The following is a 17,814-nucleotide window of genomic DNA, read 5'->3' as shown; positions in this document are numbered from 1 at the left end:
ATCAATTAGATGTTGCTTAAGATCTGTGCAGGCATAATCAATCTCACATGTGAGAACTACTTATTTTTTAGTTCAAAACTGGTCATGTCCAAGGGTAGCTCAGATGGAGGTAAAACATCAGTGAAGAAAACTGGAAACGCTTCAGTTGGCGATGGATGTGGATATTTTTTCTGCATAAAAGAGGCTTTCCTTAACAGCACTAAAAGCAGTTATTAGCAAAAACCAGACTAAAAAATTTCTTTTTCCAAATCTTAGTCTAAAAGAATCTCAAGCTTGTGTGCTATCAAGTTAACGCTGAGGATATTATCTCTTGAAAAACGGATAAACCGTGCTTTACCTTATCTTTCACTTTATCCCTTAACTTCTTCAGCCTCAGCACTCAGTATCAAAACTGAGAAGAACAGATTTAAACAAATGATGGTGATTATTTGATGAGTCTGTCAATAAATGTTTATATGAACATCTGTTTTGTTTCATTCAAGTCAATAGATTTGCTGCGTAACCAAATGAATCTCCTAAAATATACCAACTGCATTTCTCACGAATACATGAATTTATTTCACAGTAGTGAAACTCTACTGTGTTCATTTAATCAAACAACATTGTATCACCATAATGTAAATTTAAAAACAATTCCTGTAACGTGCAATATCCTTAGTTTAGATGGAAACGCTGTCATCGATTTAGGGAATATTTTCCAGTCACTGAGTGACAGGACATCCATAGATGAGGCAGATGGTTTGTATTTTACTTGTATGGTACTGCATGAGTCCATTGTGTACACCTCAAAGGGTTTGTCTGCCATTCTGACAAGGTAAGTCCCTCAATGAGACACTTGATCGACTGAAAGAACATGGCTATCAATCAAAGCACCCACTAGATGGCAGGATTAATCATTAAAACAACATACCTTAGTCAGGTACATCATACACCTTGGTTGTCATTACAATAGGCTCAAGGTGCATAAAACATTTTGAAATGATCTGCTTCTATATATCAATTTAAGTTAATCTATTTATGCTAATCAAACGGTAACAGTTATATAGTCCATCTCTGTCTCTCTGTGTATCACGAGGCGTGGGAAGAACTATAAGCACTAAGGGATTTGATATGAATGTAATAAATAATTCCTGATTACTATTATGAACAGTAACATGCTCACATATTTGGTGTGTTCTCAATGAATGTGTTCAGTAAAGTCAGAAATGTTAATTATGAGCTTAGATTTAGACAAGATTACATTTTATAGATAATTAATACAAAACCGGATAATTGGTGAGAATAACAAAAAGACTGTGGACAGATGACAGGATCAGTCCTTTTATTTATAACACCATATCTCATCATTTCTCATCATAAAGATGTGTCTCTGCCATGTGTCTCTGCACAGAGCAAACAACTATCACAGGCAGAAAATCATAGAGAAAAAGAGACAACAGAAAAAATAAATACCGCCAATTATAAATATCAAATACAGATAACATTAGAAAGCATTAAATTATTTAAGATTAAAACAAATGTTTGTAGTTGTTTAGAATGAAGAAGGATGCTCTCTATGGGCTGGAAGTTGTAGTAGTGGTAGTAGTAGTGGTGGTAGAGGCAGTAGTTTTAAGAGCAGTCTTCCTTGCTCTGCGTGCTTGCCTGTAAAATACAAACACGGTGGATAATGGTTAAAACAAGCTTGTGGTATACCTCAACATTATGTGCAAATAAACCAATAACCTCTCGAAACAGGAAACAAGCTGAGATAAGGAGGCATACTCACTCTAGCTCCTTGATCTTTTCATATACCCAGTCCTGTTTCCAGTGGCTGCAGACTTCCCCTTCTGTTGTCTCAAATCTGGGTGGAGAAAAGAAAAAACTCAAACTTGAGCCCATATTTTTCACTCGGCTTACTTTGATAAACTTGCTTTTCCAAGAAAATGTTTTAATCGTGTCTTTCTTTGATAAAACAGGGAGATAAATCTTACACGACAGCGTTGACACAGGGTGGGTTCTTCTTCTGCACCCTGTAGCCAATGATGGGAGCTGTGATGGGACTGAGACTAACCACTTTGCAGCAATCACTTGTCTTGGTCTCTGCTTTTAGGAAACAAAAACAGAATTTCAAACACATTTCTTTACAAGTAATGACAGCCACAGCAGAAGACTGTAGAGATAAAACTATAATATAAATATAAGAACAATAGAGCGGAGGAGTCTGACGGGAAACTTACCAGCGGCTGCGGCCACTATCAGAACCCCGACGAGAAAGGCCTGGCATGCGAGTCTTCTGATGCACAGCTGCATGGTTATCGTGTAAGATCTTTCTGAGGTTCTTTGCAGGAGCTGACCTGTAGATCTTGCAGATGAAGAAGTCTGACTCCCTGCAGCAGACCTCTGGCTTTTATCCCATTGAAAAAAGAGGAAGCGGGCCATACTGACCGGATGAATTGTGTCTTTGGGTTTTCTACAGTATCCATTTGCATCAGGGTGGGGGACAGGACGACTCGGGTGACACTGAGACTCTCATTTCCTTTTTTTAAATAAATTTCATCACCACTTTCGCACAGGAGTTAAGAAATCATGTTCATGACTTTTTATTTTATTTTTCTTAACATCACCTTTAATAAGTAAATAACTAAGTGATGTGCATTGCAAATTAAATTATATAACACACATCTGCAGTAATCCACTGATAATTATTCTGGTCCAACATAAAGCACATGTAGGACACTTGATAACCTTTGTTTATTATGCTTGATTTCACAGTATTACAGTCTTTGTAATGTGTTAAATTGCAGTTAAAAACATGAAGTAAAGTATATAAACTGACTTAAGTGTTTTACTCATCTGTGTCGGCTGAGCAACACTCCACAGTATTACTGTTAACAAGGTAAGAAAGAACGGCGCATGGAAAAATTGAGTTGGTGGGCATTTGCATTAAGATAACGGTTATCTTTAACCTGAAATTAAAGTTTTCAGTTTTTAATCTTTGTCTAATAATCAGGTGTTAATAAGCTTTTAGTTAAATCTGCTGATCTAAGCAATTACGCGTCATATCATGAACGCCACTTGACACAATGTCTATCTTCCTTTTTATCCCTCTTTTTTTTCTGATGCTGACAGCTATTGCAAGTACAAGGAAAAGGGAAGGAAGCATTTCCTAAGGGTTCCACCATAAACCACCGATTTCCGAGCATCCTCCATCCAAATTTGGTAATTCCGTCATCTCTAAGTAAAGTTACATGTCTGAACTTGTTCAATGATTCTTCAAGATTTAACCAAGTAGGAAAAGTAAAAAGAAAATGCAAACCTACCATTATATTTTTTTCTTATAAAATGTTAATAACATATTCAAATTGGAGCATTTATTTACCTTCACTTATTAAAATTAAGGACCCTAATACCAATTCCCAATGCTGGTTAAACGACTCTACGCTCACCTTACAACATGTCTGCCGCCGTGATGAGAGGAGGTGGAAAAAAGATAAACTCCAGGTATCCTATGAAATCCTACATGCCAGCCGCTCAAAATTTCAAATTGCTGCTAAAATGGCCAAAGCGGCTTTCTTATCAAAAATGATCCTGGCTTATGGTCACAACCCCCGAACGCTATTTAAAATTTTTAATTCAGAGATCAATCCCCGTCCTGATATGCCGCTGGTGTGCTCTCCGGCTCTTTGTGAACAATTTTTAAATCACTTCTTAGATAAAGTTTCTTCTCTTAAGTCCTCGCTTCCTTTAGTGTCGAGCCCTGTTTCTACTCCTGGTTGTTCATCAACCTTCTATCAGTTTGAGCCCGTGTCACTCCTTACTCTTAAGCGATTAGTTGAGCAACTGAATAATACTAATCCCATATATGATATCCTCCCATCTCGCATAGTGAAAGAATGCTTCGACATAATTGGACCCAGTATTTTATCTTTAATGAATTCTTCTTTACTCTCTGGCTGCGTCCCGTCAGCTTTTAAACATGCCGTATCCAGCCTGTTCTTAAAAAAAGGAACCTTGATTATAATGATTATGTGAATTACAGGATGATCTCTAAGCTCCCGTTCTTGCCTAAAATTCTCGAGAGGATAGTTCTTTCACAACTCAAGGCGCATTTGGATGTGAATGACATTACTGATAAATTCCAGTCTGCCTTTAAACCAAGTCATAGCACTGAAACAGCGTTGCTTAGAGTCCTTAATGATCTTCTTCTAATTGCTGATACTGGACGCTCTGCGGTCCTAGTTCTGTTGGATTTATCCTTGGCTTTTGACATGGTGGATCACAACATCTTATTAGCGAGGCTTGAGCATACTGTAGGCATTAGAGGTGTCGCCCTTGATTGGTTTAAATCATACCTCTCCGATAGCTCCTTCTCGGTCAACCTGGGCACCTGCTCTTCCTCCGCTGCACCTGTCTGCTGTGGCGTGCCTCAAGGATCTGTGCTGGGCCTTCTTCTTTTCTTACTGTATATGCTCCCTCTAGGCGCAATCTTTAAGAAATACAATATCGCTTTTCACTGTTATGCTGACGATATACAGATCTACTTTGAATTAGCTGATGATCCTCCTCTGTCTCTGCACTGCTTTCAAGAGTGCATGTGTGAGGTCAAAGAATGGCTCTTAGGAAACTCTCTTATCTTAAATGATAAGAAAACTGAAATCGTGGTATTTGATAGTAATATTTCTCGCGGACAACTTCGTGATGCCTTTGGTTCCCTTGCCAGCTCCCTCTCAGACACTGTTAACAATTTGGGCGTGTTGCTGGATAGCTCTTTTAAATTTGATAAACAAGTGTCCGCTGTAGTTAGATCTAGTTTCTACCAACTGCATCTCATTTCTAAGGCTAGGCATTATGTTCCGCATAAGGACCTGGAAAAGCTTGTTCACGCCTTTGTGACCTCTAGGCTGGACTACTGCAACTCCCTTTATTTCGGTCTTCATTCTGCCCTTCTTCATAGACAGCAAACTGTTCAAAATGCGGCAGCACGCCTTCTGACCTGAACTGGGAGGTTTGCCTCTATTACCCGTGTTCTAGCTGACCTGCACTGGCTACATATTAAACACCGCATCCAATTTAAAATACTGCTGCTTAAAATTATCAACAACACAGCCCCGAGCTACCTTATCGAACTCCTTAGATCGTACTTTCCCGCTAGAGCACTAAGATCATCTACTCAGTTACTCCTGGTGCAGCCAAGATCTCGGCTGAAGTCTAGAGGTGACCGTGTGTATTTATAATATTTATGTCTTATTTTCTGTCTTTTATGTGAAGCACTTTGGTATACCATTGGTTTTTAAATGTGCTCTATAAATAAAGTTTTATTGTATTGTATTGTATTTACTTTTATTTTAAATACCAAGTTTGTAGTTAAAAGCTTTTTTTGCAAGCAAAAGAAGAATGAATGAACCTGCTCTCCATAGCTTTTATTAATATTAAATAATAGGTCGGATATTTTAAATGTTACGTTTTAATATGAAATTTCTGTTCATTAAGGATTACCTGTCTTAAAGGGAAGTAAGAGGTCTGTGGCCACTATTTAGGGAAACCTCGTCAAATCTCTAACCATAAATTCATGGCAAAGACTTCATCCAAAGTTAAGCACTTATTTACCTTGTGAGTTAATATAAAATTGTGCTGATTGTAAATAGAAAAGTTATTAAATATAGCCTAACTATGTAAGTCAGTTGACAGTGGCGGGCTTTGACCTGTGGTTCATGTGTAAGGAACAAAGATCAAACCACTAGTCTTTCAATTAGGAGATTATTCGTGAAAAAAGAATTCAGATTGTAGTATTTGTTATGTTTTGTACTTCAGAAACATTCATTAGAATCTGATATTCTGATATCCCTAAGTCTAATCTGGTCAGGGAACCACTGTCATTGTTATAAATGAAACAACTGCTTTCAAATACAGGTTTTTATAATTTTACAGAAGATCCTCTTGTCTGCACTTCCTAACTTTCAGTTACCCCCACTTCACTTTAATCTCACCAAGCTGTCATTGTAATGTAGCATTTATTACACAAGGACTTTTAGGTTGCTAGCGAATGTCCTTCCTTAAGGCTCAATAGATCACCGGCCCATCGCAGACCTAAAACAGAGAGACAGACAACTACATTTAGAACAATTTAGACTCACCAGTTGACCCAACAAGCATGTCTTTGGACTGTGGGCAAAACCAGAGGAACCACAAGAAACACACAAAGATGGAAGAAGAAAAGGTCAACTTCATACAGAAAGGCCCAGCTGACTAATATCACACAATAGTACTAAACACTGCACCACTGTGTGGCCTGAACATATTAAACATATAACCATATCACTAACAAGAATATTGTGAGGTATTTTTTAATGAAATGAATAAATGCAGTGGTCTCAGTCTTGAGTTGTCCTCTTCAGAAATAGCTGTATAAATGGTTCAAAATGCTAAAAGATATTTCGCCATTTAACTTCAACATTTAAAGTGAAATATTATGAGATCTCAAAAAGCTACAGCACAAAATGTGCAGCGTGTCGTCCCTCTTTTACCCACATCTACGCACTCTTTTCATTTACTGAGATTCAGAGCAGACTTTTGAGATTAAGAGTTACTAAATATGTGAAAAGTTCTTGGTTCTGCAACATGTTTTACAACACAATGACATCAATTCACAGTAATGTCAGCTGATGGGATACTTCACTAGATCTGGTCATTTTCAATAATGTTAAAAATACTTGTCAAAGGAAAGCAGAAATGATAACTCACAATGAGGAAGGAAGCATGACCATAAGAAGCTGCAAAAAACAGGTTTTATCCAACACCACGGTTCCCAATATAACAATGAAATCCATTATTATTATTTTTCATTATAGGTGTCATTGCATGTGATCATTCAGGAATCCAGCCAGACTGCTATGTGCTGTGCCATATCTTTATGGGCTCCAACTTTTGTTGGAGCTTAAAACTTTTGTTTTAGGTTAATCATAAGGAAGCAGTCCCTGAGTGGAGTTGAGTCACCACTGACACTTCCAGAGATTTAAAAGAAACAGGAAGGACCACGGTGCACTGGTAACTTCACAACCATGCGGTCCTCAAGATGCACTTGGCACAGCTGCTGAAAAATGCACAGAGAAGCCTGACTTACAGAAATTACTCTGTGGACAATGTGACAAAGTCACTGCGAGGCACATACAGTTGGGGGCAGCCACACAATTATTCAAAATCTGCTTTATCAGACCCGAAACTAACAGCACCACGTGGCACCTCATCCCACATGTGTTTCACAAGTATCTATCGGTGAATTTACCAGCAGCATTGTAGACGGGTGGCATGACTCCCCACTGCTTGCACAGAGTGAACTGATATAATGCCAGGAAATGTCACAAATGTCACAAATGTGTGTTTAGCCAAAAAACAAAAAGTACTTAGATAATAATTCTCATGTAAGATCAAATACACTGTGTTCAACTTCAGGGTTGTCAGTTTGTCCTAAATAATAAACCACACTGGCAACAACATGACAACCCCCTAAAAACTGGAATGGTGGCCACAGACCATTACTCTCTCCTTATCCCTCCTGAGTGACGATTCACTTGTTGCTAGTGTCCTTCTCACTACTGGTAGTATGAGATGGCATCGGCAACGGCACAGGTTGCACAAGCAAACCAGCTCCTTCAGGATGGCCTGTCCATATGTGCCATTTACAGAGGTGGCAAAAGTACAATCTTTCTTTACTTAAGTAGAAGTTCAGACACCTGTGTTTAGAAATGCTCCAGTAAAAGTTGAAGTACTGAAGCAACTCTTTACTCAAGTAAAAGTGAAAAAGTACAGGCTCTGAAATGTACTCAATGTAAGAAAGTAAAAATGAGCTCCTTGAAGGACAATTCTACTAATCATTTTTGCAAAAAGGTAACTGAACCTTGTGCTATATTAACATAATATAAAACAATATTAGTACTGCTATTTGTGGATATACACAGCTGATTTCAACAAGATCTCAGCAGATTCACAGCTATTATGGCCGATGTCCATTCCCTACACTGCTACTATACTGTTTATACTATCTTTATACTAGACAGTATACAGTTGGTATAAAGTTGGAATTCAGTGACTGAATCTAACCATAATCAGCTTAAATGCAAATTCATCCCTGCTTGATGCTTGATGCAACATTTGAATAACACAAAGTTAGTATTAGTGTTAGCTTAGTTTGATTTGCAGGACCTTTCACAAAATGAAAATACATCACTTAAAACGCATCATATACAGATAAAATATGTGATTATAATTATGACATCACATGTAACCTTTAAATCTGCAGTTTATCACTGAGTAGTCCTTACCTTTAAATCTAACCGCTCTTCTTCCTCTCCTGTCCTGTCTGTCTTCCAACATCTTCCTCCATCTCTGAGTGAAGTTATCTCTCAGTCATTTCTATCCCTGTGAAACATAGCCGCTGGACCTTTAGCCAGCAACACACTGTACGACAAACTGCACGCAAACATTTTGTGTTTGGTGATTTGAAAATACCTGCCACCTGAAAAAATCCTCACTCCCTTTATGCTTCCTCCCCTTCTGTTGCGCTAGCTAGAGTCTGAAGTACCGCAAACACAACATACGGACATACCTGCTGTACTTCCGGTTTAACCCCCCCTGAGTATAAACGCTTTAAATGAACCTAAAGTAACGAGTCTGTTTTGAAAATGCCAGGAAGAGAAAAGATATTACAGATATTGCTTTAAAAATATTGGGAGTAAAAGTAAAGAGTTGTCAGAAAAATAAATAATCTAGTTAAGTACAGATACCTGAAAATTCTACTTAAGTACAGTATTTGTATTTGGTTACTTCCCATCTCTGGCTACTTAGTCAGCAGTACACACAGGTGTCAGCTTCAGAAATCAAAGTTCATGTAGGCTTTGTTGCCCCATTATGGTCATTTCTCTCTACTAGTGGATCTATAATACATCATATTTCAACAGTAGTCAAAATAAAGCTAACAATGTGAAACATTGCATTGATGTCTAAAGCAACATTGCCATTCTGGATTAATTTTTAATATTTTGTAGAACATGAGTCACTGACATTCTGTTTGTTTCCCTCACCCATCTGTGTCTGTTTTTTATAGACTTTAACAAATACCTGCGGTGGCAGAATAAAAGAGGTGAGAGTAATGTGTGCTAGCACAGCTGCAGTAATCTCACTGACACAGAGTCAGACAGAAAGCAATTTTACTCTAAACACATAACTAAAATGATTCTAAAATGCAATTTAATGTAGGTTCTTCGTGAAGGATCTCTTACACATTATTAAATGGTTGTTTGTTTTAATATAATATATGCCATATATGCCATCACAAGAAGGTTTGCTTTGTCTTCCAGCAGAGTCTCAAGTGTATGGAGCTGATACCAGGATATGTGCCACTACACAGGGAGAACTGAACAGGACTAAAGGAGAGCACCAACACAGCAGGCGTACCTGTATCTGCTCCTTTTTGCAAGACAAAGCAGAAGCTGCCAAACTGTCCGAAACAAACTATATTAGCTTGGCGTGAAGTTCCAGTGATGTTTAGTGCCTACTTGCCATTCAGCTTGATTGGCAGGGAATGCCATAAATGGCAGTTCTGCCAATGAGGCTAATCCCCTGACCCCAAGTGGTTGGACTATTTCAGTCATCCAACCCCAATTATAAATTAGGGTTATAATAATAATAATAGCTATAACTTAAGAAGAAATCTGGTCTGATTGAAAATGTCAACAAAAATATTTAATCCTTAAAACAAACCCACTGAAGCAAGTGATCTAAGATTGTTGAAGTGTGAATATTTACAACAAAAGAATTACCTCCAGCCACCAGTGATGAGTATATACACATATACACCCCTCTGGGTTCCGTGGACCCCTCTGGGGGGACACAACAGCACACTCACCTTCATTCCATTTCAGACTGTTACAGCCAACTCTGTGAAATCTGAAATGCTCATGGTGTTGATTCAAAATGTGCTCTGGCACAATCATAGGCATCGCTTGCTATAGTGAAAACAAGAAAAAAAAAGCTGGTGCTCACTATGGACTGAACCACTTGTTATTAGGGTGGGGGGGTAACACTATGCAATATATTCAGTTGAACGATTTATCTTCACTGTTCACTGTAGCAAGGCTCAAAGTGTTAATGTGGTCGCATTTTAATAAACAACACTGTCATATGCAAAACTAGGGTGGCACTTTGGGTGGCAAGAGATGATTTTAGGGTGGCACATGCCACCCTTCTAGATCTGCCCCTGGAGAGAGACGGAGTGGAGAAACGAAGGTGAGCTGTTGTGGGAGGAAATTGTCCTACTACTTTCCAGCCGTGTGCGTATCTATGGGTGCCTCACATCTTGCAAGCAGCATAAATGAATGCTGAATGTGTCGGTGGTCTTTAAAAGGGCTTGCAGAGCAGTGCAAAAGTCAAATCTGTTTCAGCTACGGCCACACGATGAAGGGACTTACAATTATCTCACTTTTGCTTGTAGCTGTCATGGTATCCACAGCCGCTGCTCAAGGTAATGCATGGACCCTTCTATGGATGAATATTGAGTTCGTTTTTGCATGATGTCATGTTAGATTTGGATCATGCCGATGATAACACTGGAATCTTTTGTCTTTATTTCAAGGTGGGATTTCAAGATGTTGTCAGAGAACCTCGAACACCCAAATCCATCGAGACCTTCTGAAGAGTTACTACATCCAGCAGCCGCCGTCGTGTTCTATACCTGCAGTGGTGTAAGTCAGAAAAATGATCCAATATTAAAGTATCCAAGTTTTTTTAAATGTTGAGCCCAAATTGTTCATGTATATTCTTCCCTTGTTGACTGTTAATTTTCTGTTTTTGTGATTTTCAACAGATTCACCACAATTAGTGGCAGGAGAATCTGCTCAGACAGTACGAAAACATGGACGCAGACCAGCATGGCCTATCTTGATAGAAAGAACTGGCAAGAACAAAATAACCGGCCACACCGAGATAATGCCGATGTCCAGGGTGCTTTTTGTGTTATGCCAGTGAAACAAATAGCTCTTTGTTCTATAAAGGGTAATAAGTAAAACAAACATGGCTGAATTATTAAAAAAAAATAATAATAATTATGAAACACATATGTACCACTAAATTGTTAAAAATTAAAAACATTGTTTTTGCCTTTAACCCTTTAAAACCTGAACAGTGAAATTATTGCCAGAAAATTCAATTTTGGGGGGAAAATTGAGTTTTTATTTAACCTTCTGATAATTTAAAAAAAATAATCCAATGTTGACTTAAATATTTTAGCTTTAATTTGTATCATAAATATCTGATATGAGTTTTTTTTGTTTGTTTGTTTTTTTTAATATATTGCTTAAAAACCGACTACTATGGAATTTATTTTGGTTTTTCAAGGGGGAGAAACACTGATGGTGTTTCATACAAAAACTATATGTATCAAATATAATATGCTGGGTTAAACATTATGAACAACAGTTAAATAATTGCTTTATGATCTGTCACTCGTAAGAGGTAAGGTAAGATTTAGGAGTGGGAAGTACATACAGTAGGAGATACATCATAACACAATGCTGTCATGAGATGTACACCAATGAGGGTGTGTCTACCATGATACCGTGTTTTGGCAATGTACAATATACTGCAGGACAATAATCTAACACATCAGTGAGTTTATATAAATTAGGAAGCAGCTGTGATGTCCTTCGTAATCCTTTTTAATACAACAGAATTAATGAATTTAATGTGAAAGTAGGAAGTGAGCAGTCATCAGTTTGCCGAAGCATCCCTGTCTCAACTTTTCTTTTACTTCTACACAGATTTGAGTGTGTGTGTGTGTGTCTTTAGTGTCTTTAGTCAGCAGTGGACACAGGTGGCTTAGCTTCACAAATTAAAGTTCATGTAGTCTGTTTTGCCTCATTTTGGTTATTTCTTTATACTGTTGCATCTTCAACACATAACATCTGTCAAAATTTTGCAAACCATTTTTGATGGTCTAAAGTTCAGAGCTTTAGACCATCTAAGAAAGCTAGATTGTTGCTAAGCTGAGATGTCTAAAGCATAACAACATACCATTTAGTTGCAATTTTGCTGAAAATTAGTCACTGACACCTGGTTTGTTTCCCTCAGCTGGCTGTGTGTCAGTGGTTTTCTATAAATCCCTGCGGTGTTTGTAAAAGGTGAGAAGTAATGTGTGCGAGCACAGCTGCAATAACCTCACTGACACAGAATCAGACAGTTTTTTTCACCAAACACTCACCTAAAAGGGCTCTAAAATGCTAATTATTACATGTATTCAATGTAGTTTCTTCATGAGTGATGTATCTTGTGATGTGAGAAGGAAAGCTTTGATTTCAGTTTTCTTCCACCAAAAAAATGTAACATTTTTGCTTTTTTTTAATACATGAAACATTATACATTGATTTTTGGAAGGTTTTCTTGTACAGTAACGCCATCTCAACATTGCACAGGTAATCACCAACCACCACCGGACATTTGTTAAATGAGCTTTAGGTTACACAGAAGTATATAAGTTTGAGTTCATATTACACTGCTTACATTGCCACACTAACAGCACCACAATCTCTCTGACCTGGGGTAGAAGAATCAGATTGTCACTGGAGCATGTTGAGTAGGGGCCAATGTGCCAGAAAAGCAAAAACTAGATTTGTGCAAGTTTGTGCATCAGCAGAGAATATAAAATCCAGCTAAAATTAATTTTCCAATTGGACATTTAATCATATATATATTCTCATTTCACTTATTTATAATATAAACTATTTTTAAATTAGAAAACACAGCTATGATTCAACAGGCCATCGGTGTTTTTCCTTAAGAATGTATAAAAGTGAATGTAAGCTAACATCTGCATAAAACACATTTACAATTTATTTGTTAAAATCACAACATTTTACATTTGGATACAAACATTTAGATGTCTTGATATGTCAGTCAAAGATTTTGGGTACCACATCTTGACCCCTGCTGGTTTTGTTTCTGTCACGGCAAGCCCTGTGGAATTTAATAAAGGATCCAAGATACAGGCACGGCTTCTGATGCGAGTGAGCTTTATTTTAATGGTGACGGTACAAACAGCAGAGGTGGTGGTAAGCGCAGAACCTAAGATAAACTGGAAAAACTAACAAAACAGACCAAAAACGGCGACTAAGGGAAACAACACAGACAAACCAGCAACAAGCAGGAGAAAACACAGGGATTAAATACAGACAGGAACAATCAGGGAATGAGAAACAGGAGGGAGACACAGCTGGGGTAATTAGGTAGGACGAGACAAGGGAAGTGAAACTGAACACACTAACATCAGACACAGACCTTCAAAGTAAAACAGGAAATAAACAGAATGGACTCTGAGACATGGTACAGACACTAAACAGAGGGAGCACAGAAACCAAACCCTAAGAACTAAAAAGTCTAAACCCCAGTACATAATCAGAACAAACTAAAACACAAGATCATAATAATAATAAAAACCACAAACAGCTGGGTCAAAAGACCCAGGACCAGGGGCGTTTTTAGCCCATTTTTGGAGGTGCTGAAGCACCCCTGAAATGAATCAAAGCACTCCCAAAGATTTCTTTCTTTTTTTGACAATATTTGCTGTTTGTGTGACACACGTAATATTTTAACAACAAAGGTATAGATATATGGAGACATTTAAGGATGCAAGGACTGACAGAGACAGGGAAGAAGTCTCATCATGACAAGTAAAGTTTATCTCGCCTGGCTGGGCAGCTGTCTGGATGCTCAGCACCCCCAAAGCTCTGATCCTAGAATTGCCCCTGCCTAGGATCATGACAGTAACCCCCCCCCTCCCTCCCCAGGGGTTGGCTCCAGTAAAGGCCAAAATGAAAAACAAAAATGTCCGTAAAACAGAAAACAACCTGACCAGAGGAGGTGGGGGAGGTGGGGGGGGCAAGGATGGAGGGCTCGAAACTTATGTCCAAAGAAACAAAACAGGAGCACAAATGGGTCCAAAACCAAAAGTCCAAGAAAGAAACTGGAGCCAAGAAACAGTTCGCAATTAGTTCAGGAGGTCGGCCTGGGGGCCAACAGCACAGAAGTCTGTACAGTTCCAGTGGCTGACCCAGAGGTCAGTATCACGGGAACCAAGGGGAAAACAGTTCAGGGGGCCGACTGTGCGGAAAGCAGCAGCGGCAACGCAGGCAACACAGGTCCAGAGGCCGACTGCGCAGAAGGCAGCAGCAGCGACGCAAGTGAAGCAGATCCAGAGGTCAGTCGCGCAGAAAGCAGCGCCAGCGACTCAGCTGAAACAGGTCCCGAGGTCGGCTGCGCAGAAGGCAGCGCCGTTGACTGAGCAGGTGTGGAGGCCGGCCACGTGGAAGATTGCAGCGATGCAGTTCAAGAGGTCGCCCATGACGGCGATGATGTACAGCCGGGGCCAGGAAAGTGGCCGGTGATGTGGAAAACCTGGAACAGCCGGCCGTGCTAGACATGAACGGGCCATCCGAGCAGGTTATGGACCAGACGATGGCATGGCAGCTGCAGGACCAGATGAGGCAGGACCAGACGAGGATGGCGCGACAGGCGATGGCATGGAAGACCCAGGTAATGACACTGCAGGCGACGGCGTGGAAGACGCAGGTGGTGACGCTGCAGGCTGGACGGGCCCCTGGGACCCTCCAGCAGAAGTAGACACAGGGTCCGCACATATGGAGACCCTAGACAGGAACAATCAGGGAATGAGAAACAGGAGGGAGACACAGCTGGGGTAATTAGGTAGGACGAGACAAGGGAAGCGACACTGAGCACACTAACATCAGACACAGACCTTCAAAATAAAACAGGAAATAAACAGACTGGACTCTGAGACAGACACTAAACAGAGGGAGCACAGAAACCAAACCCTAAAAACTAAAAAGTCTAAACCCCAGTACATAATCAGAACAAACTAAAACACAAGATCATAATAATAATAAAAAGCACAAACAGCTGGGTCAAAAGACCCAGGACCATGACACTTTCCTTTTTCTGACGGATATCTTCAAGTGCCAGCACCCTTCCATGGATAACTTGGAAAAATGCAACAATTTATTATATTCCTTAACCACTCTGTATGATTGGTAGGTCTAACCCTTGTAAATATACAGAGCCTCCATACATTCATGAGGATGTTAACTGTTCAGTTTAGTGTTAGTATCACCTCAATTAAAACTAAATTCCTTTTTTTTAAAGATTTTTTTCTCTTTTTGTGAAAGAATGACTGCTCTCACGTCTCCCTGATGCCAGGTGTGGGGTTTTGTGACCTGCTGTAGAGATGTTACCACTTCATAACATTTATCCATATCTTCTCCAACCATGACTGCCGAACTGCACAACAGCCATGACACTCAAAGTCTAAACAGAGCTAAATATAACTCCTCTTCCAAAAGAATAGATGACCTTAAACCATATAGGTTAAAGTAGGATGATGTAACATTTCCAGCATCACTGCATGAGTGTGGATTTAAGTATAACCTCACATATACTCTTAAATGCCATGACACCGACACAGGGAAATGTATTTCTGCAGTGTGGTTGCAGAAATGAGTACGTCGGCAGTGAGCGCACAGAGAAACGCTCACCTCAAAAACCTAACAGTAGAAAGCTTCCGTGCTAGAAAGTGAGAGGAATTCACTATAACATATGCAGTTACATTAAAGTCCTTATTTCCACATCATTTTCCAGATTCTTTTGAGTTTAACAAAGTACTTATATATTTTACCAGCTTCTTTGTCACTTGATGATGGAAATAAAACTATGTGGAGGAGTCAACAAATCACTTTTTTAATTAGAAATGAAAAGAAACAAAGAGGAATATATCATATCCACTTGCCATAGTTGTTAAGATGGGTTTTCTAAGATCTTCATGTTGTAGCTACAGGTATTTTCCATATAATTTTCATTATGAAAATAAATTATAATGATCGTTAGAGACCACATTTAACTGCAGTGGAAAATGCATTAACACCCTCAGACCACCGTTGATGAGAGTGGAGAAACAAAGTGCAACACTGGTGAGCTGTTGTGGGAGGAAATTGTTCTACTACTTTCCAGCCGTTGCGTATCTGTGGGTGCTTCACACCTTGCTGCAAGCGGAATAACTGAATGCTGAATGTGTCGGTGGTCTTTAAAAGGGCTTGCAGAGCAGTGCAAAAGTCAAATCTGTTTCAGCTACGGCCACACGATGAAGGGACTTACAATTATCTCGCTTTTGCTTGTAGCTATCATGGTATCCACAGCCGCTGCTCAAGGTAATGCATGGACCCTTCTATGGATGAATATTGACTTCGTTTTGCACGATTTCATGTTAGATTTGGATCATGCCGATGATAACACTGGAATCTTTTGTCTTTATTTCAAGGTGGGATTTCAAGTTGTTGTCAGAGAACCTCGAACACCCAAATCCATCGAGACCTTCTGAAGAGTTACTACATCCAGCAGCCGCCGTCGTGTTCTATACCTGCAGTGGTGTAAGTCAGAAAAATGATCCAATATTAAAGTATCCAAGTTTTTTTAAATGTTGAGCCCAAATTGTTAATGTATATTCTTCCCTTGATGACTGTTAATTTTCTGTTTTTGTGATTTTCAACAGATTCACCACAATTAGTGGCAGGAGAATCTGCTCAAACAGTACGAAAACATGGACGCAGGCCAGCATGGCCTATCTTGATGGAAAAAACTGGCAAAAACAAAATATCACGGGAAAGAAATAGTGACACAATATCTACGTTCACCCAAAATTGACATTACTATTTAAACTACAGATTTTGCCACGGACCTTGAATGTTTGCTTATTTTTATACCTTATCTAACTTTCGTGACGTTAATATGACATTGAATGTCTTCATTGGATTTCTGCATGTAAATATGTAAATAAATTGTTATTGTATATTTCCATATATTGGAAATGATATGGATTGAGATTGGGTAATAAAAGCTATCAAACTATAATTGCTATATTGTGATGACTGTATTTTTTTTTTTAAAGATTACTATTGCATCTAGGTGCGTCTAGGTGTGTCCAGCGAGAAAAGATAAAATCTTGAGCATTTCTTCACCTCCTTATCTGATGTTTCTAAATGTCTCATCTTCGTGAAAACATGACAAAACCAAAACGTTCCTTTAGTAAGATGGCTAAGTCGATGAGGAATATCACCCTCAGCACTGATGTTAGAGAGTTTTAAAACAGAGAAGTGATCCAAAAAAAATCCCACATCTAAAAGATCTGCCAGGTCTAAAACATTTATAGTGCAAGGTCTTTACTAAAATAGAGAAAGAAACCTTACTAGAAGGTTTCTAAACGTGATTTAAAATGCTGCTTAAGTAAAAGTAAGTGTGATGTCCAATGGCTTAGTAGGCTTTATTATACATTTACTAAATAGACTGTCAATGATGGAATAATGGATGATAAGCATTTTACTGTTAATATGGTTGGGGAAGTTTTAAATAAATTCTAACGGAAGGAGGCTTTGCGAAGTTGAGCCTTTACAAACCACAAGACTCAATCTTCAACACAAGACCAAAGTGAAGATGTTCGGCCGTGATGTGCAACGGGATGTTTGGCAAAAACCAAACTCAGCGCATGAACACAAACACCTCATACCATCTGTCAAGTACAGGGGGAGGAGGGGTGATGGTTTGGGCTTGTTTTGCAGCCACAGCACCTGGGCACCTTACAGTCACTGAGTCAACCATGAAGTCCTGTGTAAACCAAAGTATTCTCAAGTCAAATGTGAGACCATCTGTCTGACAGCTAAAGCTTGGCCGAAATTTGGTCAGGCATCAGTACAACGATCCCAAGCAGAGGCCCAAATGTACAAGGAA

At 39.1% G+C, this 17,814-nt stretch overlaps 1 protein-coding gene and 2 long non-coding RNA genes across 3 annotated transcripts; 2 read left to right on the top strand and 1 right to left on the bottom strand.

The window, feature by feature from the left end:
* Positions 1-1,304: 1,304 nt before the first annotated feature.
* LOC100699978 (uncharacterized) lies at positions 1,305-8,372 on the bottom strand. Its single transcript, XM_003438202.5, has 5 exons — positions 8,298-8,372; positions 2,217-6,066; positions 1,971-2,082; positions 1,766-1,840; positions 1,305-1,641 (listed from the first exon to the last, which is right to left on the bottom strand). The coding sequence occupies exons 2-5, from the start codon at positions 2,416-2,418 to the stop codon at positions 1,554-1,556; spliced, it is 477 nt and encodes a 158-aa protein (XP_003438250.2). The 5' UTR covers positions 2,419-6,066; positions 8,298-8,372; the 3' UTR covers positions 1,305-1,553.
* Positions 8,373-10,601: 2,229 nt separating this feature from the next.
* On the top strand, positions 10,602-10,931 carry LOC112842917 (uncharacterized). Its single transcript, XR_003214961.1, has 2 exons — positions 10,602-10,715; positions 10,838-10,931. It is a non-coding gene; the product is annotated as an uncharacterized LOC112842917 (long non-coding RNA).
* Positions 10,932-16,070: 5,139 nt separating this feature from the next.
* LOC109195463 (uncharacterized) lies at positions 16,071-16,684 on the top strand. Its single transcript, XR_002057058.2, has 3 exons — positions 16,071-16,241; positions 16,352-16,460; positions 16,583-16,684. It is a non-coding gene; the product is annotated as an uncharacterized LOC109195463 (long non-coding RNA).
* Positions 16,685-17,814: the final 1,130 nt, after the last annotated feature.

The sequence above is a fragment of the Oreochromis niloticus genome, linkage group LG18 (genome assembly GCF_001858045.2).
Source record: "Oreochromis niloticus isolate F11D_XX linkage group LG18, O_niloticus_UMD_NMBU, whole genome shotgun sequence".
NCBI classification, from domain to species: domain Eukaryota; kingdom Metazoa; phylum Chordata; class Actinopteri; order Cichliformes; family Cichlidae; genus Oreochromis; species Oreochromis niloticus.
Note: the sequence above shows the minus strand (reverse complement) of the source record. Positions and strands in the feature narration are given on the sequence as shown.

Excerpts from the sequence above, each read along its gene's own strand:
- LOC100699978 (XM_003438202.5), bottom strand. The coding sequence starts at position 2,418 with ATGGCCCGCTTCCTCTTTTTTCAATGGGATAAAAGCCAGAGGTCTGCT. Across the intron at positions 1,841-1,970 it reads CCCTGTGTCAACGCTGTCGT|ATTTGAGACAACAGAAGGGG; the intron begins GTAAGATTTATC and ends TTCTCCACCCAG. Across the intron at positions 1,642-1,765 it reads GAAAAGATCAAGGAGCTAGA|GCAAGCACGCAGAGCAAGGA; the intron begins GTGAGTATGCCT and ends TGTATTTTACAG.